General features: G+C 38.2%; 1 protein-coding gene across 1 annotated transcript in view; it reads left to right on the forward strand.

Annotated features, from left to right (window-relative positions):
• The first annotated feature begins 305 nt into the window (after nucleotides 1-305).
• Nucleotides 306-22908, forward strand: part of ADARB2 (adenosine deaminase, RNA specific B2 (inactive)) — a 282450-nt gene continuing 259847 nt past the window's right edge. The window contains exon 1 of the mRNA XM_026842993.1: nucleotides 306-435. Coding sequence (XP_026698794.1) covers nucleotides 414-435 — 22 coding nt within the window. The 5' untranslated portion in view covers nucleotides 306-413. The remainder of the gene's footprint in view (nucleotides 436-22908) is intronic.

Raw genomic sequence — 22908 nt, forward strand, 5'->3', positions numbered from 1 at the left:
ATATTTTGTTTGGGATATGAGCTCCTAATGTCCTTTATTCTTATTCTGTGACCAGTATAAGACTTTTCGAAAGCCCTTTTGACTTGATGGAGAACACCATGGCCCAGGCAAATGGAAAAGAAGAAAGATGGTAATAGGGTTTATAAAATGTTGTGACCCTTTTGACATGTACAAGGATATCTTGGGGACTTCAGTCTCAGTTACTGTACTGTCCTGCTTTAGCCTTTAGGCCATAGAGACAGATACCAGATTTTAGTTTTCCTCATTCAAAAAGCTGTTTCTTTTCCTTTGCAGAGTACTGAATCAGCTCCCTGATGATCCTTTCTTGCTCTTTCTTGTCCCCTCCCCAAGCTAAGCAGTAGGAGCAGATGAAATGCTGACAGCATGTCCATTGCAGAGGGCAATTTCCACTGATGGATGGCATGTTCATAACAGGTGAATCATCATTCTCATTTCTGTCTTTGAAATACATTACTAACTATTAGTTAGTGTTACCACTGGACTCGGCTTTGCAGCAGCTGCACTGCTCTGACTGCTCCACTTTGTCACTGTCTTTGCCTCTTTGCTTGCCCAGCATTTGACATCATGGATGTTGACCTGCCTTGGGCTCTCTCTTACAGGTATAAATTATGCTGTTCTAATCCTCTGGCTTCTTTTCTCATGTCTACCACTTCTATGCTTATTTAATTTAACATATCCCAGTTTACCCAGGCATAGGTGAGATCTTATTCTCTTTGGGTAGCCTGAATGCACTATATATATTGGGTACATCCAGACTGTGAGGGAGTTGTAACCCAAATCCTGAATCTTATGGCTCTTCAAATGAGATGCAGAGTACCTTTTTATCATCCTTGATGTTTCCTGTTTCTTCTTAGAAGGCCGTTCTGCTTTGATACAGTATGAAATGGTAATCATTAAGGAAGGAAAAGGAGTTAAACAGAAGCTGGAATGAAACCATTCAAAAATCATGAACTGTTTTCATTGATGTCACTAGGCTTATTATAAAGTATAAAATGGGAATGACTGGGATCAGGTATTTAGTTATCTCAGGTTTATTAAAGTTAAGTACTTATCACTTGGAGTGTACATGAAAACTTTTTTCCCACCTCAACTAATAATGAGGATATGATTAGCATACAAAGAAAATTTGAGATTAATAAAATCTCATTTCAAGGAGATTTTGGGGATGAAGGTTAAAAAAATGCCTCTTGGTTGTCTCAGGAAATAAAATTCATCAAGATCTTCTTCTCCCCTCCCTGTCCTTGAGGTTTTTGTCTTCCAGGAACTGTGGAACTGAAATGATAGAAGTCATACCAAAAGGATGCAACATACTAGTATCTCTCTCTCCACTATGGGCTCATCTGTCACCTGCACTCCTAAGTAAATAACCAGGTCACAAGGAATTAATCTTGAAGAGGTCAGAAGTGCCAGAGCATTTGCCAACCATCTTTTCATTTTGGAGCACAGATTAAGCAACCCCAATAGAGAGGGAGCCTGATGAAATCGATCATTTAGCTTGGGAGAAATCATAATTAGCTTTCCTTTAAAGCAGCTCCACAGGAACACAGCCTCCGAGGCTCTCGGAGACTGTGACAGATCTCTGGGAATCTTGGGTTTTTATCACTTTTGGGATTCAGCTCTTGTCTGCTGTGCATGTGCATGAGATGGGCAAGTCCTCCTTCTCCTCCCCAGAGTGCTGGTAGGCAGGGTTGAAAGGGGCATGTTCTTGCATAGTTACTGTTCAAAGACTTGGTCCAGTTTCCTTTTCCCAGAGCTATCCCCACACTATGCAGTGAACAAGAAGGCAGGGAAACAGCAAGGAAACCAAGAAACAGGCCACTTTTAGCTCCTTTCCTTCCCAGATATTTGTTACCTGTTCTGCTACATTATTCCCGAGCATGCGTTTGTAACTGTATTGAATGCAATAAGAAATTATATTGGTGATCAATGCAATATGTGAGACTCCCACTCCTTCACCTGCATCAGTTTCTCTCTTCAACCCTGCTGGAATAAAAATAATTTCTTACAAAGTCGCTTACACTTGCTTCTAACTTTATTGTAATAGACACTGACCTTTTAAATGACTAAGCCTATAGGGGGCTAAATTATAGAGTTTACCTCCCTAGATGCTCCTTAGCTGTCATAATGAAGGAAGTTTACAGTGGGAAAGTGAATGAAGCAAGCATGTTTTTAACCATATGGTAATTATCTGCTATCTGTGCAAAAGACATAAAGTGTTGTTTACCGGATGTGAAAAGAGCATCTGAGAAGGGATTCCCTGGAGAGGGAGTAAGGGAGATTTGGCACTCTTCAGATGGCTTGTAATAGACCCTATAAATTTGGAATATGCTATTGTTAATCAGTGGAGATTGGAGATGCTTGGCACATAATGTTTTAGTTTTAAGGGGCAGGTGATTGTCTTGCCAAGCAGACATTTTTTAAAAAAAACTCGAATTATGCAAATGCATAATTGTTGATTGAGTTTTTAAAGTAAGAGTAAAGAAACGTGTAAAATTATATCCTTAACTCTTTGATATCAGCAGCACATTAAATTAGAAGGAAAAGTTACTCCGGCAGTAGAGTTGTTCTAAGACCAATAAACTGTAGGCTGTGTTCACTCTCTTAAAAAAGTGGAATTTAGTTTGAATTCTCTTTTATTGCTGCGAGTACCTAAGTAATATATTCCTTGCTTCTTGAGAGATGGGGGAGAAAGGAGAATGTGTCATGGTTATAACTGTAACCACATAAGATTGCAAATCATTTAATTTTCAGTGCATTAAATCATTCAGAATAATTGTCAAGGCTCATTTGCACAAATCTACTTAAACTGCTTTAACACTTTAATACCAAAAAAAAATTAGTTGTGAAAATCCCGCCAAATCATTTGCACTATAGTGGCTGAGTCTGATGCACATTTACAATCTCTTAAAACTGCCCAGAAGTGCACAGAGGGATTCAGTCTCAGACATGCAAAAAACTAGTTTTTGTTGAAAATTGATGTGCCAAGTAAAGAACTTTCATTATTTTATTTTTAATTGGTTGTTTTCAGATTTAGTCATAAACCCAATTTTTTTTTTTCTGTGCTGAGTGGTGAAAATATTCATTATATAGTTTCTTATGAAACTCTCTGTGAAATGGTGGGCATACATGCTGCAGAAAAAGCACTGCATTTTGAAATAAGAATGTGTCTGATCAGGCCCTACATCTTTTTCATTTGTGTATTTCTCAAAAACCTTGTTTACTGAAAAAGGAAGAAGATATGTTAGTCACTTTTATTTGCAGTGTTTAGTACTCAGTATTGAGAAGATGTCCAGGCTGAGCATACCAAGGTTAAACAGTGAGACCTTCAGGTGGAGATTTCAGAGGGTTAAAATGAGAAGCTGAGTTGTATAGATGGAAGGAGCTCATAAGTAAGGATGTAGGAGATATGAAGAAACAGGCTAAATCATGAAAAGATATAAGAAAAATATGTGAAGAAAATGGAGATAAGATCCTAAGACAGAGCATGATCCTTAGAGGAGAAATGAATGAGCCAGATGAGATGGGTTTAAGAGAGCAAAACTGGGGAATCTATGGGAAAGCAGGATGCTGTGACTGACAGATTCAAAGGCAGCCACAAGGAAAAACCTGGACCAAAAAAAAACCCTTTTCCTCAATTGCTGTCCCTCAGCAACTCCTTAAGATGTAGGATGCGAGCCTTGAAGTCCTTACTTGTCTGAGAAGTCCTTTGATATCTGTCAGACTCCCAGTTGGGTTAGTCACTTGAGTAGGTATTTCAAGTAGTAAGTCCTTAAGGTGTAAATTTTTCATGGCAATTTTTCAAACCAGGCTCCAAAGCCCAGTGCACATTTATGGTAGCGTTTAAATGAAAACAATAATATATGATACAGTCTGAATATTATACTTAATGAGCTATATTTTCTTTTAAAATAAGGTTACAGACTATAACCAGAACATTATGCTCCCATAAATTTCATGAGACTTTTTTCTAAACACCTCAGTCTATAAAAGTCAATGACTCACAGAGTAGACATAATCTAAGGGAAACTTTGACCTTTTGCATAATAATAGCCTTACAGCCTGTCATGTCAATGCTCTGCTTCCTCTGAGTGTACTCTGAAGGCCTCAGTAAAATAACTGTTATGACAATTTCCAACTGGAACTTGCATTTTAATAATTCTGTAATTATATTTAAGCAGTAATCTCCTTTACACGATGCCTTTTTTGCATTGTTGCTCAATGGTTCACACAACTGTTCACCCCTTAACTCAGAGCAATTTGACATGCGGGACTTGAGGAAGCAGATTGCAAGCACTGTGATGGAGCTGTTGTTTCTCATGTCTGTCAGAGCAAACTGGATGTCTTTACTTATATGTGAAAAATGTTACTATTCCACTGATGTATCTGGTTATAGGTTATTTAAGCCTAACAGTATTCAAAGCTACCTACTTCTCACTGCAACTCAAACACCTTCTGTTTTATACAGCTGCCATTCATAGCACTTTCAGTCAGGTGCACAGAGGCTGAGCTCAGATGACATTTCTTTTTGCTCGAGAGGAGAGATGAGATGTGTTTGTGTCTATGAATTATCCCTCTTCACTTTCCTCACATCTGAGTTTTCCTCAATAGATGCAAGAATATACCTGTCCTTACTGCTCAAGATGTCATTTTTTATTCTCCTACATTTCCCATATTGTAGAGTTTGTTCTGCTTTCAGGTCAAAACAATGTATGTGGACTTCAGGAGCTCACAGAAAAAGCTCTTGGGTATTTGATATCTGTGGATATGTTTATGTGATGGAAAAAGCAACCCTTGGTTACACTGGGAGCAACCATGACAGAGGAGCTGTGATGATTTGCCAAAGAATTTTGCCCTTTACCTTGTTTAATTTTAACAGTCATAAGCCAACACTCCTCTGATATCAGGGTATATACAGTAGACACAGATAAAATTGACTTTCAGTTACTAAGATGTCATTCAACGGGAGACTAAAATGAATTTTCATCACTATTTGTATTGAAGTCCTTGGGTTTCCTGGAAGTGCTTTGTGGAGACCAAGCTTTGAATGCTTCTCTAGAAGATCAGGCAAGCAGCTTGCTAAGTCCTTCATGTTGGAGAACATCCTGCTTTGGTAAACAGTTACCTCTTTCTTATCAGGGATCTGCAGAGGGATCTGCTCAAAAAAGTAAATAACTCATGCAAGAATGTGGGTTGAGCCCTCCAAAAATGCTTACCTATTTATCCTAATTCTGTGAGTTAGGGAGAAAAAAAAAAGTAAAGGAGGAGAGAAGAAGGGGAAATAAATAAATTTAAAAACAGCTAAATGAATTACTACTTTCTTGGGGGAAAAAAATATTATTTTGGCTGCATTTGCTTGTTTTCTAGAAGAACCTCAAATTGTATTAAGTTTTTCTTCCTATACTGGGTTACATATTTTGCTTTATTCATAGTTGTGTCCTTTCTTAAGCAAAACGAACAAACAAAAAAAAAGCAATAATGCTTTTCTTTGCCGCAGAGGACACACAAGAGAGCATTGTGGGTATTTTTTTCTTCTGATTTATCTACTAAACCATATATGGAACTGAGCACAGTTCTACATATAATCTGGGCTACAGCATATAATCTCTTTTGTATTTGGGTGGAAGAAAGTGTAAGACCTGAACTAATGCATGATTTGTATAAAGCAAGCTCCATGAGGAGAGGAACAAGATCTCAGGTAGCCTTGCTATTTGTTACATCCTCGCATATCTATGTTTGCTTCACTGTAGACAAGCTGTGAGCTCCAACAAGCAAATATCCAGTAAACTATATTCAGCATTCATGGTCTTTGTAGTACCTTGAAGAGACTTGAGATTAGATTCAGTACTTTCCTACCTGGTGACTGATGCTGGTTTGAGGTTGATAGAATAAAAATGGACAACCAAGAGCAATGTTTATTACCTATCCTAATTCTAAGATGCTAAGACTGAAACACTGGGAAAGCTCTGTCAGGTGTGTTCTGGAACAGTATGTGATTCATCAGGCCATGTAACACGGATGGTGTGATCTGGAACAGAACATACAGACTGAACTTCTTTCACATATCTAGTCAAGAAATGTGTCAGATTTAGTTCATTGAAACTTCATTTATCTCTATTCTGCATGTGATTTTCCTGTGTTCTTTATTCATGCTTTCTGATTTATTTGATATTTTATGTTTACTGAACCCCCACTGCTTCACTGGGAGCATTTTTACTAGCTTTGGATCTCAGTCTAGTACTTGATTCTTATCCTAAGTCCAAAATTCAAGATAATATTTTACTCCTTGAATCTATACAATCAAATACAGGTTTGACCATGCATATTGCTGGTCCCTTTAAGTTCATTGGTATTTTCACTTTAATTTCAGTGAAATTGATGTGTAAAGTACCTGCTTAAAGTTAAGCATGCACTTTTTTTCCAAAAAGAGGAAATTTTGCAACTATGACTATTCAGTTAGGTAAGAATTAGTGTAATGTCTGATCTTTTTATTTTATAACCTTATTCATAAAGAAATTGCTTCTTTCTCTTATCCTTTAACAGACTAACAGAATGATTTTATTTTTCCCCATATGCACCTCACTTCTGCTTTTTCCAGTATATTCTTGAACATTATTTTGACCTCTAAATGTTGATGTACATAGCTTAGTAACATTTATCTTGTAAAGTTCTAACCTTCAGGTTCTGTACAGATCATCAAATAGGAAGGTGAAGAATGCATACAAAACATTTAATTCTGTTTTGCAATGCAGAGGATTCAGGAAATTGGCAAAAATAATTACAGGAGGTTTTATGTTATGCTTCAAGTAAATAAGCCTGACTTTGGGATGTTTGTACTCTTTTTTTTCCTGTAGAAAGACCAAGTGGCTGAGAATACTGGATGGAAATGATGGGATTTTGTTTTGCAGTAGTACGAATCTAGTGTGTTGTTTGAATGTGAATGTGGTCTCATTGGCAGGGTTTGCACACAGATGTGTGGCATTAACATAGTGGATAATTGGGTATTGCAAATGAATTATCCAAATGTGGTGACTAACAGGATAACGTCCCTAGCTGATGTATTCAACACTCCTTTAAACATTAAGAAGGAAAAAAAACCCAAACCAGTTATAAGAATAAATGTGCCTCTTTACATTTGAATTTTTTTAGTAAGTCTAAATTATTGTGATGCAATTCACTATATTTATGTATGCATATTTATTCTTATATGTAGAATATATCCACAAAGCAATATACATATGTGTATATAGAGGTACAGTCATAGTATATATACCTTGTTATAGTAAATATATGTTCTATACAAAAATAACAGATTCTACCAGAGGGCCTTAGCACAATAAGAAAAAGCTTGATCTTAATAGCACAATATCAGAGAAACTTCCATTACATCTGTAAGAGTTATGATGACAATGTTTAAATAAACCAAAAAGCCAAAAAAGAGGAAAATTGGGAGATCCAGCTATCAAGAATCTTATATATTATCACTGGTATTGATCAGTCAGAGGAGATGCACTGATCTTACCTGTTGAAAATCTAAACATGATCATTTTCCTCCACTTTTTTATCTTTAATTGCCCTTTTTTTTGTTCACTCATATTATGTAATTGTCTGGCTTGGTCACTTTTGTCCCTTGTTTCGTATAAAACTACACTATAGGAAGAAACATTTTGAAATTTTCCAGTAAAATACTGTTGTCTGCTGTATTTGGTATAGAAATTTTTACAAGCTTTATTTTTCTTCCAGTTAAAATTAAATTATACTATCACAGTGAATTATCCTTTCAGGTCCCACTGAACACTGAATTGCTTTCCTCTCTGAATCTTTACCTGTAGAGTATTATTTATTTTCTTCCCTAAATTAGCCAAGGTTTCCAAAATTGTGATTACCATCTGCAGAAATGGTTAAAACATAGCAGAGTATCTGAGTTCATATAGTGTGACAAGCATCCTGTTTCTTATTTGGCTACTGTGCCTGCAATGAATATTTCTGGTTATTATTTTGAGGGATGTTTCAAGGGGTTAGATATCCTGCAATTCTTCTATTGTTTTCTTTGAAATTTAGCACTGGAAACAATTTGCTGTTTATCACTACAGGTACGAAAATTGCTTGGTCTGCATTGTTCAAATGTAAAATAACTTTTCTGGTCACCATTATTATCAGCAATATTAACATGTTTCCTAAGGTATTTGACTGTGCTGCTGATAATCTGCTATTTGTGGCAGCCTGGGTAAAACTTGAGACACATTTCCTTCTAATATTTTTAATAAAAATAACTTCACAACACAATTCAGCGATTTCATTTCAGGCATCACAGTTTGGCTTATTTAAGCCAGAAAACAAATCAGATATAATCTTGGTCTTTTATTGTTTGCAGCATTGAAAGTAATTTGGGGGGGCTATTTAGTATGGAATTTTATATCATAACACTGTCATCTGTGATATCAAATTGAATTCTTCACTTTTTAAAGGATTAAAATGTTATTTTACAAAAATGTTTTTCAAGTTTGCTTGCTGGACTATGCTTCAAAAATAAATTTAGAAAATAGATAAATTGCATTTCTATCATCTTGAAAATTACACACAATATTGGCCATAAAGGTCACAACATTTTTAACTATTTGAATTCATAAGATGTACAAGGCAGACTAAATCCATCAAAGGACTTGCTCCTGGCTGACTTATGTACACCAGATGGATGTACATGCTGTTACATTAATTTTAATGGGTTTGCCTTAAGAGGTATGCACTTGGGTGTGCCACAGACCTAACATTCATATGCAATTGGAAAAACATAATGTACTTCTGGGGTTAACAGGAGAAGGCAGCAATAGTAATGAAAAGCTGCTAGGCACAAGAAAGGGGTTTTAAAGGCATGTGGGGCTGTAAAAATTCATGTGTTATGAAAACAATCTTTTGTAAAAAACAAAACCTTCCATAACAACTTTCCTTAGAGATTTTTAAAACTAAGCCAATAATTGGCTTAAGAAAATAGCTGTGTCCCTATGAGTTAATAAAGGAAGCTTCTGTCTGTACATGAACATGGCTTAAAATGGAAATTTAAGACATGATATAAAATAATGGTTTTGTTTATTCCAGACTGGATATATTTATTACTCTGTGTGTAGTTGTATTGCTTACACACTGTTAGAAATCACTAATGCTGATCCCATAAAGAATCAAATTTTGCACTTTCCTTCAACATGAGGTAACTGAAATATAGATTATAGTTTAACTCTAACCACCAAAAACATGGAATACAGACTACTACTGTTTCCGTAGTTACAACAGGTTTACAGATACAGCACAATGAATATTTAAAATAATGTCTGGACACCTTTGCCCAGCCTGTGATTCATAGCCACAAGGTGGGGATGGGTGGTGGAGGATGGGGGGGGATGTGTGTAACAGAAGCAGCAGTTTTTGGAGGCATCCTGCTTCTCCAGTACCAACTCTCCCCTCCTCTGCACTATAAACCCCTTCATTTTACATTTTATTTTATGAGTCGTCTTTTTCTGAGGAAACCATAGGAAAAGCCTAAATATTACCAGGACTATTGTCATGACATTTGTGAAAATATGCTAAACTTTGAGATGGACAGCATGATCTGATATATGGACATGTAAGTTAGGACCCAATTTACACACATTTCTGGCTTGGATGCAGAGTTTGGTTATGAATATTTTTTTTCCTTTTGCCTCTCTCCTTGAGTCTACCCTGATTTCACGGTTACCTGCATGGGTCAAGGACTAGCCCTTTTTGTCTTTGTACTGCTCCTAATACTGTCTGAAGCTTTAAATGAAGCCATAATATAAAATAATAAAAGATGCATTATAAAACTTAATGGGAAATGAAAACATGTTTTACTCTTGGGGTGGAGGGGGGAATAAGAGTTTAAGGAATGGAAGTGCAAAACATGATCACAATGATCAAATTTCATCTTAAACCATACTTGACCCTTTCATCTCAACCAGCAATTTAAAAACAGTCTTAAATATTAACTTAGCTGTGACTTGATAATATTCTATGAAAGTTTTGCAGTCTCAGAAATATGTAAGAGACCTACTGATTAATTTTATTATATAATACAGAAGCTGCCTAATCCCTCAAAATGTGCTCAGATGACAAAGGGAAGCAGTGTTGCATGCTGGAAATGTCGCCATGAAATGAGAACCATTAGCACAAAGTCATGACACGCATCCCTCCTGAGACAGCAGCTGCTGCCACACTGACAGGGACATAGTTTCATGGGTGTTGCTGAGTTCAGGAAAGACAGAAAGGTTCAAAGCATGTCTTTGTAGAAATGAAGAGGAAAGAGTGATGTTGGTTAGCCAAGAGGCAGCAATCCACATTGCTTCCATTGGGGATTAGGAAACAGAAGCATCATCCTCAGAAGATGTATTTCTCAAATTCTGGAAAAGCTGAGTCCTTTCCTGAGACATGTATCTTCTCCATTCAACCTCCTTCTTTGTCATCTCCCCAGGCTGAGAGCAATCAGGTTTTCACAGACGAAATGACAACCAGCTACTTACATTCATCCTCTTGTCCCAAAAACCTGAGCTTTACAAAGACCTGTGTAGTCTGCAGTTCCCTGAAAAAATACACATCTACCAGAATACAACCTTTAACTCCATCTGCCTTTGAGGGACTGAGCAGCCACTGTCTAAAACTTTGCAGTTCCTTGAACTATATGATGTTTTGAAAGATGACACTTTGGAAACACTGCTGTTTGTTAGTAATATGCACTGCCCTGTAAACTACAGAGGATCATAATCTGTCTGATCAACGTAAATATTTAAGGAAAAAATACAAAAGTAAAATACTTGCTTTCAGCTCTATAGCTCTTATTTAAAGGAAGTCAATAGGTAGGAATGATTTGACTTAGCACTTAATTTTTTTTCTAGTTCATCAATGCATTTAAGTCTGTCTAAAATAAAGGAACCTTAGAGGGATGAGACAGATTTGCTCTTTATGACATGAGAAAATCCAGGAAAATTTTTGTAAAGACTATTAAATTTTATCACCATAAAGAAGGGAGGACATACTATATATGTTTTAACAGGGTGCAATCTATTTCTTGTCTGATGTTGGTAAAGGCAGGATTCTAAGTCTGATTGGCAGAAGAAACCCTAGGGCTAGCCACTAAAGATGGCCATTATCATTTATTAAGCAGGTGTTGAAATGAATTGGTCTTTTATCGTAATGCAGATTTACAGTGCATTAGGCAATCCATTTTTCAATTTAGTGTACTGCCTCTGATAAATTAACAGATGTCGATTGATTTTTTTTCCTTCAGTCCCCCTGTTTACACCTGACAGCCAGTGCTTTATAGCTGAGCAGTTATTTGAAGTTATAAACATTATAATTAGCAATTTTTTAATTAGGCTGACAATTAACAGGAGATTTGCAAAGCTGCTAATTTGACATGTCATACTCTCCACAGTGTTTATGTTAACCACTACTTGAGTGAATTCAATTGAACAGAACTACAGTGTTTGAAAAATCAATCTCACAAGAACCCTTTTCCCCACTTGGCTAACATTATGGCACTTCAGGCAGAGAAGTGGGACTTCAATGAAATTTTACAATATGACAATTCCAACAATTGAAATTTAAACAATGGGCCCATGTTAGCTCAGAGATGCAATTAAACATGATGTGCCAAACACAGGTACGTTCAGGGCTCTTTTACTAATGTTAGGCTTTAAAGGTTTTATTTTTTAAGGACTTGGACCAAAAGAAAAACAACAAACACCCAACCCCAAACAACAGTCTCAGCCCTGAAGATAACCTTAGTTCTTTGGTTTGAACAAAGGAGAAAGAAAATACGTCACTCTAGTAAGTGTCTGTGTGGTCACTGATGAAATCTGTGCAGCTTTTTCAGCAGAATTCTCCATATCCACTACAAACGGGGGCGGCGTGATGTTGTGGCTGAACTCCATCTGGCAACTAAGCCCCACATGGCCGCTCACTCACTCCTCCCACTGGTGGGAGTGGGATGGCGAGGGAATCAGAAGAGTAAAAGTGAGAAAACTCGTGGATTGAGATAAATTTAATAGGTAAAGCAAAAGCTGCGTGCATAAGCAAAGCAAAACAAGGAATTCATTCGCTGCTTCCCATCGGCAGGCAGGTGTTCAGCCATCTCCAGGGAAGTGCTTACTTGGGGAAACAAACGCCATCACTCCGAACATCCCCCCTTCCTTCTTCTTCCCTCAGCTTTATATGCGAGCACGACGCCATACAATACGGGATATCCCTTTGGTCAGCTGTCCCGGCTGTGTCCCCTCCCAACTCCTTGTGCACCCCCAGCCTCCTCGCTGGTGGGGTGGGGGGAGAAGCAGAAAAGGCCTTGACCCCTGTGTAAGCACTGCTCAGCCATCACAAAAACATCTCTACATTATCAATAATTTTTTGTGCTGTTTTCAGCACAAAAGCAAAACATAGCCCCATACTAGCTACTATAAAGAAAATTAATGCTATCCCAGCCAAAACCAGTACATGTCAATAGAAGTGGTAACAGCAGTCCTGCTGCAACAGGTGGAAATTTCCTGGCTCTTTCCATGAATCTGAGCTTCCTCTCAGGTGGTAAAAAATGCCCTCCTTTCTGATTGAATTTTCTCTGGGAACATTATCCACTGAATGCTATTGCCAGTATTGACACGGAGAAGGCTGGTAAGGTGTGTTAGAGCTCAGCATGAGAGGAGCTTGGGTAAGGAAAGAGACAACTGATAAAAAGTTGCCTGCCAACAGCAGGGTTAAGAGAAATTGGTGGGGCAGCCTAAGAAAACAAGTTTCTGGCTGGCTGCTGCTGAAAGGACGAGAAGTGATGTGTTCTTAGGTCATTTCTGTGAATGAAGATACTTAATCACATCCACTTTGTAAGGGAAACAAGGCTAGCTTTTAAATGCAAATAGACTTGCTTTTGACTGAGAAATCTCTCTGCCTTAGAGAACATGGGTATTTCCTTCTCTTATGTAGTCATTTTCTTAACTATATTTCGGGGGTTTGGGTTTGTTTTTTTCTTTTTCATCAAGCCATGTACTTTGATAAGGTACCAGCTTCTTTTGTATTTTTGTTTCTCAATTGGTTCCTCATTCTCTCCACTTGATGGCTCATCTGGTGGAAGCACAATTTGCCCTTAAACCAAACAGGATAACAGTAAAAAGAAAGGAAAAAAATGCAGCCTCTTGCACACCTTTTTAAAATCATACTTCTTTACTCCACTGCAGCCATTGAAAGATGTTGGCATCCCTTCCCATGTTAGCCTTTCTTCTCTGAGGTCATCACTTGTGATCGAGGCAAGGCACATCCCTGACTGGTGGTGAAGTACCAGGAGGAACCAGGATGTGCAGAAAGCAATGCTGTCCAAAATATTGTCATGCTGCAGTCTCCCCAGAGGAGCTCAAAAGGAGATCTAGACACAAAGTTACTGAAACCTTTCATTCTACTGATAACTCTACCTCCACCTATCTGTGATTAATTTAGTCACTTTCTGAACTCACCTGCTTCCTAAACACTGCGTGAGAATGAATGAAGTGAGGTGCTTACTCAGATTTCACTCCAGTCCAACAGGAAGATAAAGAAAAGGGCTTACTTAAAGGATCTCAATAAAGGTCTCAGGAGTTGACTCAAAATGGCAAAATACTTTGTGTATGCCCCACTATATTAACAGGCAAATAGTATCCTGCTTAAATTAAAAATATGGTCCCTAGTGGTGACATGGCATTGAATTAATTTCATTTCAATAGTGAAGATTTTTACTGCTTGAGTGTCTTTCATGAAGACACTGAGGGACAGATCCTTGGCTAGTACAGATTGTCACAGGATCTGCCTCTGAAATATTCGTTTTCTCAGAGTTGATTTCATTTCCCATTTGCTTTCAGTGACTAGACACAATTTTGGGTTCACAACCCAGTCTGTTTTGTAACTTAGAGAACTTTAATGCCAATTTCTCTCTGGAGCCATTAGACAAAGAGTATCTTAAAACGGGTCTATCAAAGCAAGTGGGGAATGGATACCAAATGAGTAATAATTAAATACATGAAACTGTGGTGCTAGCATCTTACTATTTTTGAACTCAAACAGTTCTAATTTGTTACATGGATAATACCACGTTTGACACGAGGTATATTGAAGAATCCATCTACTACTTGTTTTATGTAAAATCCTGTTTGCTCATTTCAAACAGTGAGCCAAACACTGCTGCCAAGGAGTGCTATTAATGGGTGAAGTATCCAATTTTTTTCCCTGTGGGACCAACACTCACCCCCAAAGCAGAAATTCTACTCTGAGAATGAGTCAGCAAAAAAGTGTCTAATCATGACTCGCATTTACTGCAGAGTCATTTTATGTTGATTGGGTGGGGAAGAGAGTAAGTTCTAGATTATGAAGATGTCCTTGGGAAACAAAGAGTCAAGGAGAACTCAAGAAATTATTGTGAGGGGCCTTTCACAGGGAAATTTTTGTAAAGGGAGAAGAGAGGGGAAGAGGTTGTTCAAAACCTTGAGTTCCAACTGAATTTTCCTTATCAAAAAACTAAGATACTTGTAGTAGATGAACAGATTTCTAGATAAGATACATACAGGTCACAACTGAATCAAGAAGAAAAAAGTTAATCTCAGGAGAAAGTGGAGAGGAGGTAGGGATAAAGATGGGCCATGAGGATAGTCGTTAAGGTAGGAGAAGTTAGTTCTAGGCAGTAGTTACAAAAAAGGGAAGAGAGTATCCCTCCCTGCCAGCATGGGAGATGGGATCACTATTTGAGGAGATCTGAAGATGGTGTAGGCTACAAGGGCAGTACACGTGGCACTGACAGGCTTTAATCCATCAGGCTAGCAAACCCTACAGCCTAGATGAAACTGCATTTCATAAGGGCAGATAACTTTTTGCCATAAAGTCCCATAAAATGGAAAATATGGGGGAGGGGTGGGAAAGGGTTTAACTCCTCAAAGCAAACTGGTTAATGCCATTATAGCCTTTTGAAACTCTTGCATAATGTCAAGAAGGCTCTGTCCCATTAGGAAAAAGGAGACAAAGGAGACACTCTGGTAATGAATATCCCAGAAAAGGACGTGAACAACACTCTAATTGAGAAAACTATTTATTTTGAGCTGTTTATTTAAGCACAGGAGGATTCCTAATGGAGCCATCAGACCTCACTCATTGGCTAATAGTTTAATTAGGCCCATCTGGTGGAGGCTGTGGAGAGAACTGTCCCAGCTCTCATATTGGCAGAGAGGTAATTTGTCATCCTGTGGCCCAGTGACTGGCACGCGAACATCTCTAAAGCCAAACAGAAGCTCAGCAATCTGTCTCACATGAGAATAGCTGAGAGCTATTGGAGGCATTTGTGTGGTTCACCTTGGCACACAGAGGAGAAATTAGACTATTGCACAGTATCCTTGAGATAACCTCAACAGAGCAATTCAGGCAGAGTCCCTGAAAGTCAAGTCAATCTTGCCATTGTCAGCCAAACCAAATATAAAGAAAAGATTTTTCCTTCCTGTTTTTCCAACATCCCTTCTTCTATGCCACCCTGATAAAAGCAATATCGTAAGGATGCTTTCTATTAGCTTCTGTTCAGGAGCATCTGTACTTTAGATACAAATTTCACTCCTACAAAATCATGGAACAAAAGAATTTGCCTTTTGGATAGGAGGAACTTGCTGTTTTTTAGAAATCTTGCTTCTACAAAATGGTATCAAGTGATGGAGCTGCAATTGAACAGCACTGCAAAGACTTCACAGAACTGTAACCAGTCTGTAAACTGAGTAAGTTGATAAAACTATGGGTTAATTCAACAAAAGAAGGAAGAAACTTCAAAACTGTAATAGCAATTGCCTTAAAAGCTGAAATCAATATCTTTTCAGTCTGATGTTACTGGTAGTATTAGTGTTAGAAGATGTTAAGACCACCACTGCCTCTTTAGGGGTTATACTTGAGAAAACGTGGGACAACATACCGACAAAAGTTGTATCTCACATTTGTTTATCCACTAGTATTTATGTGGCACTTTTTCTTATTCTTCATTCTACTATAACCCAGTGCCTTTTCCAAAAGCAGTATGTCAAATATTTTATTGTCTTTTTACAGGCTAATAACGTCAGTGCTGACTAAAGTAAAAGAAGCAAAAAGCTCATCCAATGCAAACATAACAGTTTCCATTATAAATGACACTTGAAGAGTCTGAGTAGCCTCAAAGGAGCCATCATAGCTTAAAAAAATCTGTAAGTCAATAAATCACTCAGCTTTATACATGTCAGGTACCTATCTATACCTTAAGAAGCAGAAGATGGAGACAATACAGAGATTGAAAGAACTGATACTTAAAAAGTGAAAGCAGCTGAAGTGATTGAATTAATATCATGAGCAAACAGTCTATTGTGATTTGACCACAAAATATTAGTATCCTCAAATCGTTTTTCTGTGGCTGGTGATACTCACCATTGTTTTCTCAGTGTAAGTTAATGCTCCTTTTTTGTGGTAGGATTTTTTCATGAGCTAGACATTGCAGAACTGAAGTGCTGTGTTTGAATGCCATCAGTTGAGCTTGAGTAACATGATCTAGTGAAAGATGACCTTGCCCATGCCAAGAGATTGGACTAGATGATTTTGAAGGTCCCTTCCAACCCAAACCATTCTATAATTCTATGAAATTGGATTTTGTTACTCTTCTCACATTGTTTGCTTGTGCATGCTGTTGCAGATGCAGACTTATGTGTTCATACTTTATAGATGCTAATTCCTGTGTATAGTTCCTACAATGGATAGACCCCACATTTTAAAATTCACACAAGTGAGTTCAAAGAGTTTCAGTCTGCAGTTTCAAATCTAGGAAACAATGCAGTTTACTAAAATTCTGCCAGTCTAGTTGCCCCTTTAATTAATTTTGCTTTATATGCAAGTACAAGCATCATTAGTTTGTATCATTTTTAGTAACATCCCAAAAGAATCAGCAAGTCAGTTTTGTGCTCAGCCTGATAAACTGTCAAGACAATTTTGCCGGCAAAGCTAACTCGCGCAGTGCAAATATTTACCAAGAGATTATCTATTCTTAAAACAAAGTCACTAATCCAGGTTGTCTCTTCCAGACATAATTCTGAACATGTATATTGAGCAAGCTAAAAGCATAGTAACAAAAATGTTTTGCAATGTAAGAGCTTCATGATCATCTGCTGCCTTCAGCCAAATCTCTTTTGAAAGCTCATTGTTGTGTGTCTTGCTGCATCGTGAATTCTGCTATGTTTACAAAAGTGGAGGAGACAGGGGGTAAAGTGGAAACATTTTTCTATTTATATATGCATTTGATTGGTATTAACTGGTATTTTTAACTCCTACTGATCAGTTTTCTCCTCACTCGCCTGTCTCACTTGTCAACACCGTGTGGGACGGGTGACAGTCTTGTTCTTGTTCCTTGTATTCCAGCCGAAATCTGGTGTGTTTTATGTCTGAAGTGACAAGTTTGGGATTTGTATTGGTACTTCTATGATACAAATACTTCATAATAAATGAAATGCTACTAAAATTACTCAGCAGCATGCCTACTTGCAACTGGAAATGCACAAGAGTGCCTCATGTAGTTTGTAAAACTTGGAACAGAATTGATCTGCCATCATCTTTATGCTGGTAACGATGACATATAAAAAAGATGCCCTGGAGATGAGAGCAGCCTGAAGCTACAGTGCATTGCTTCATGGACCACAACAGCCACATCCATTCCAGTCTGGATGGTGCAGGAGCAGCTCTCCAAAGGGGATTTTTGCCTCAATGAGAGGCAAACAGGACATGTGCCCAAGACACAGGACTGTCTGGCTGGCCACCTGGAGGGCGGTAGAGTGGCTGTCTAACACACGCAGTGAAGGGCAAAAATAGTGGCAGAATAATAGATTACTTTACTGTGACCCAGAGCAAAGTGCTGGATTACTTCAGGGAACTCAGGGAACCCCAAAGTAGATTAAAGGGATATTTTTCCTGTGAAGCATAAGGAAAAAAATATATCAAAGGTTTGCTCACTCTTATGTGGTAGAAAAAGGCAATCCAACAGGAAGAAGCTCAAGCTATCAATTTATCTTTGTGGGAGACTGTATGGTTATTTATCTTTTTTAATTATGCTTCAAAAGGAAACACGGTGCTGCAATAAATAACATTAGGCAACAATAAAGGGAACAGCACAGAGAGCTGACTGTAGCGTGTTCCCCTTACCCTCTTCATTTTAACCTCCATAAAATGTGGGGTTTTCCATGTTGTTTGAGATATTCAAGGCTGTGATATTTCTGGAAGCAAGTGAAACACAGCTGCTTGCTGATTAAGGGGATACAGGAGATGGCAGGATTACATTAGTATGATGCATGTGCTGCTACTCAGGGACCAGTGAGTTCCCAAATTTAGTGCCAGATACACACACACGGTCACACCTGAGCACATCTAAAAATGTATCACTTCCATCAAAGCCTGAACAGAGTTTATTATTGCTTGTGTACTAGAGAAAATATGTAAAATTCCTTGATGAGGATTACTGATACCTCTTTTAAAATAATTCTGGTAACTTTGAAGGATCTTTTTGGCTTTTAACTCTCAAGACTCCAGCTAGGAAGAGCATGTAAGCTGCAGCATTTGTGTTGGGCCAGAGCTTCTGCATGTTGAAAGCATTTTCAGAAATAATTAATTTTACAGGGCTTACTTTGTGAGGTTTTCATTCAGGACACTTACGAAGAGGTTTGCTTTCCAGAAGGTTGAGTGAACGACATCTCTCTGAAGTTTGCATCTTTCTTAAAGTTTGGCACAGCTTGGACAGTCAAATTCACTGCTCTTTCATGTTGTTTGGCATTCGGAAGCAAATTAAAGGGAATTAGTTAAGACTTTTTCTGCTATAACTTTGGCCCTAAAGCTTTTTTGTAATCATGCTGGCAGTAACGTAATTTATCTTGCAGACAAGTCTAACTACAATGTCATAATTTCAAAAGCTAAACAGTCTTTCATATTTCTTCCATCAGAAGAGAACTGTTGGGATTTTCATGTATGTTTTGCCTTTGTAAAAATAGAAATTGGAGTGTGAAACATAGATCATCCTTCACACCCATTAGCATTTTAATGGCTTCTCAATTGTTAACAGATTTGATGTAGCTACTAGAAAGATAAGACTGGGTTGTGATTTACGTCTATACTTTCAATCCCGTAGTAGTCAGTTATATTAAGTTTTATTAGGTGTAATGTCAGGTCTCTGAAATAAATTTGAAACCCTTTGAAAAACATAATAAAGACAATGATAAAGGAAAATGCCAGTATGCCCTCTCCAGTGTCTTTGCAAAGTGATAGTTCTGATTTGTTATTTTTGCAGAGCACAGAAAATTTTCCCCAACAGAAATAATAATTAATTGTATAATTTTAAAATGAAAGATTATTGTATTCTGCACTACTTAACCCTATAGTGTAATAGCATTAAGCAACATAAACATTCACAACAGAATGATTTGCAGATATTATAATACGGAGGAGTTATTTAAAGATTATATTTCACTATATTTTTAACGTATGACTACATTTTTATCAGGAACAAAGTGTTTGGTTTGGCTTTTTGAATAGCGAACACCCTTCTGAACATGTACAGGCTAACTAGGATATAGCTATTACACTTGGCATACATTTTAATTTCTCAGAAGCTATCAACTCCAAAGAGAGCTGTTAAACCCAAGATTACCATGCATTGTATTTAGAAATATTCTTAGTGTCAGGAATGATTTGAACTATTCAAATTAAAATACAGAGCATGTATCAACAGAGCCTGGCTAACTGACTTTTACCATTAGAATATAGGCTACTGTAGCCCCATGTCATTCATGGCATGTCCCTCCTCCTTCCCCATCCTTAAAGACAGGGCTGAACCTAACCCTGCATACAGATGTTTAGGATCTAACACTGGCAATATGTATTTGAACATGCCTTTCAGGTTTGACTCCTTTGCAGTCCAGCACTCATTGCCCAATAGTTATATGTACTGTAGCATCAGAGCAAGCCAGAACATCACCAGGTTCACCAGAAAATCCAACAGAAGGTGTTTTGTTGACCAAAGTATCATTACTGACATAGCTGAAACAGAGTCAGGACTCTGGAATGAAAGAAAGATTCCTCTGTTCAGATAAATCAAACAACATTCTAAGGGATTTTTTATTTGGCATTTTCCATTTTATCTGCTATATCCTTACAGGCAACTGTCCGCAGAGAGAATCAGTGGGGAACTAGACATCACTGGCATTTTGCCATATGATATTAATGTACTATCCTGTGCTGGCTATGTTACAGTCTAGAAAATCTCCAGTGGAAGTTGAACAAAATTCCTACCTACGTGGTTCATTTATTTCAGCAGAGGGCCTTTAATGCAACAGATAGAAACGTTCAGTATTATCATCTGTGCTGTACCTGCTGTATGGAGGTAGAGGATTTGCATTTTTAGTGTACTGATTCAATGTTTCATGACTTTTGGTGGACTGGAGGGAAAACTGCAAGTTTTGATGGCTATTTTTAAAAGAAAAAAAATGGTCTGGAAAGTTCCTTTGCATGGCTTGTTCAGTAGGTTGATGCTCTAATAGCTCTTTTGGATCTTAAGATTGGCTAATCTTCCTCAAAGAGGGTGACTTGAATGCATTGTATTAGATTTCAATATTGACTGAAACCATCCGAGGACAGCCTTTATGTCCTGGTGTGTTAACCCTTGCTTTGAACCAGAGTATCAAAACTTTCTGGACTTCTAGATCATTGGGCTGGGGGGGAAGAAGAGAGGAAGGAAAGAAGTGAGTCAGGAAGCTTTTCTCAGAGAGGGCATAGCTTGAGATATTTGCACAGTGCTGTTAGAAAGTGCCTTGAATGCACTTTTCATCGCATGGCAAATTAAATCTCTTCCTGTCAGAAAGTTAGAGTCTAAAAATGTAAAATGTCTGTGGCAGAGATTTCCAACTGCCAACAAAAGGCTGACTTTCTGAGGAAAATAATTTAAAATGCTTCTGAGTCATTGTGAAAAATACAGGCCATGACTGTGTCTGCAAAACCCCATTGAGCTGAGGCATCGAAGACAAGAAAAATTGCATTCATACGACTGTGATCATCATCTGTCCATTCAGCGCGGTGCTCTCCAGGAAAAGACAAAGCTGGAGTGACAGCTCAAGGAGCAGCTTGAGCCTTTCTGTGTCACTGCTTGTTCTAACCTGTGCCACACACGGGAGTAGGGGCGGGGGGAGAGGAGGGTGAGAAAGGAAACCTTCCATGCAAGTTTCTTTATCCTCCTCTCTTTTCTTCATCCCTGAAGTCTTGATGTAAACTTGCTGTGATAGATGCAGGTGGCTAAAAATAGTGTGGGGTTTGTATACCATACTAGCAAGTGAATAATTTTCTGCTGTAAGCAGGATGCCAAGGGACAGCAAAAACGTGATGGTAATGGCAGGTAAGGTACAATGATGGAGTGCGGCTTCCAGCCCACTAAATCAGTGGCAGAGTACTTGGCACATTTGCCAATGCCGCTGCAGCCAGAGAAAAGCCCTGGGGAAATGCGCCCTGCATTTAAAAATTATACTTGGGATATACATGTTTTATACTAGGAGTTTGATAATTAATCCTTGCAGCATAGGAATCCTACAGTAACAAGTGATAGTTCTTGTTATATTACTTGTTGCAGCTTCTGCCTCCAGGATTTTCATATTCTCTGCTTCTAGCCAGGAGTATACCATATATATCTTCCCCACAAGTGTAATTGACTGAGCCATGAAAGTTTAAAAATTACAGTAAATGCTGGACAGAATTTGGGAAGAAACCATCAAGATCAGTTCAGATTTTCCTGGTTGTACCTCTAGTATCATCAGCATTACATCCAGAAGTTATTTCATACAATAACAGCCAATGAGACAGTTCTTATGTATAAGATTGTGCTCTGACTTTTGGACAAGTAGGAAATCCACTATAAAGATTCCCCTTTCGACACTTTGCTGAGTATAAATCCCAGTATTATTTAGTGTCCTAATGCCATACTGCCTATTACTAGGAGCAGTTTCCATCATCTGGAATGAAATCCTGATCCTTTTGAAGTCAAATGACAAAATTCCCTTTGACTTCAGTAGGACAGATTTAACTCCCAGTGCTGTGCAGTAAGTCACCTGCCACTAGCCAGATCCTTCAGCAGTGGGTATTTTTATCAAATCGACCTCGTTTATGGAGTTGCCTCAGAAAGTCTGCTTAGATTCAGAGAAGGTACAACTGGAATGAAGCAGGTGCCTTCCTAATTGGAAAGTGGGGGAGGCAGAGTTTTACAAGAGGTACTTAGTGCTAAATAAGGAATAGAATTGTTTCCCTGGGGAGCTTGAAATCCTTATAAAACTTTTATAGCTTCCTATCTCTTTGCCTCTGGTTCCCACTGCCAGATGGAGCATTTCATGTCCCAGAAGGATGCACTTCTGTATCCTCAGCAGGCTTGCTGCACAAGGGACAATGGAGGGAGCATCCAGGAAGCAAACCTGCCATTTGAGGGGTGATGGCAGAGATGCTGCTCATGGGGTGCAAAGAGGCAGCACAAAACAGGGTGTCTCACCCCTCTGGTGCTCAGTATTGTTAATTGTCTGGTGAAGTGTATCTGAATTCCTAAACTGAATAACAGTTTGTGAATTGCATCCCCACTGCAGCAGTATGATCTAAGAGGTATAAATTTTCTACTCAGCATGTTTGTTTCTCCCACCATTGCAAGAAAACCAGATTTGAGAGGGTGCTTAGATCCTTTCCTCTGGATGATGAATACAGTCTATAGCCACACTCTCCTTCATTATGCAAATAGTTCAGAGAAATCTTCCTTCCCTCCACTTCCCTATTTAAGTGTGCCGTTGTGAACAAAAGACCCAGTGCCATTGCAAGGACTAG

This window comes from Athene cunicularia (assembly GCF_003259725.1).
Source record: "Athene cunicularia isolate RWA chromosome 2 unlocalized genomic scaffold, athCun1 chr2_part1, whole genome shotgun sequence".
In the NCBI taxonomy this organism is placed as follows: domain Eukaryota; kingdom Metazoa; phylum Chordata; class Aves; order Strigiformes; family Strigidae; genus Athene; species Athene cunicularia.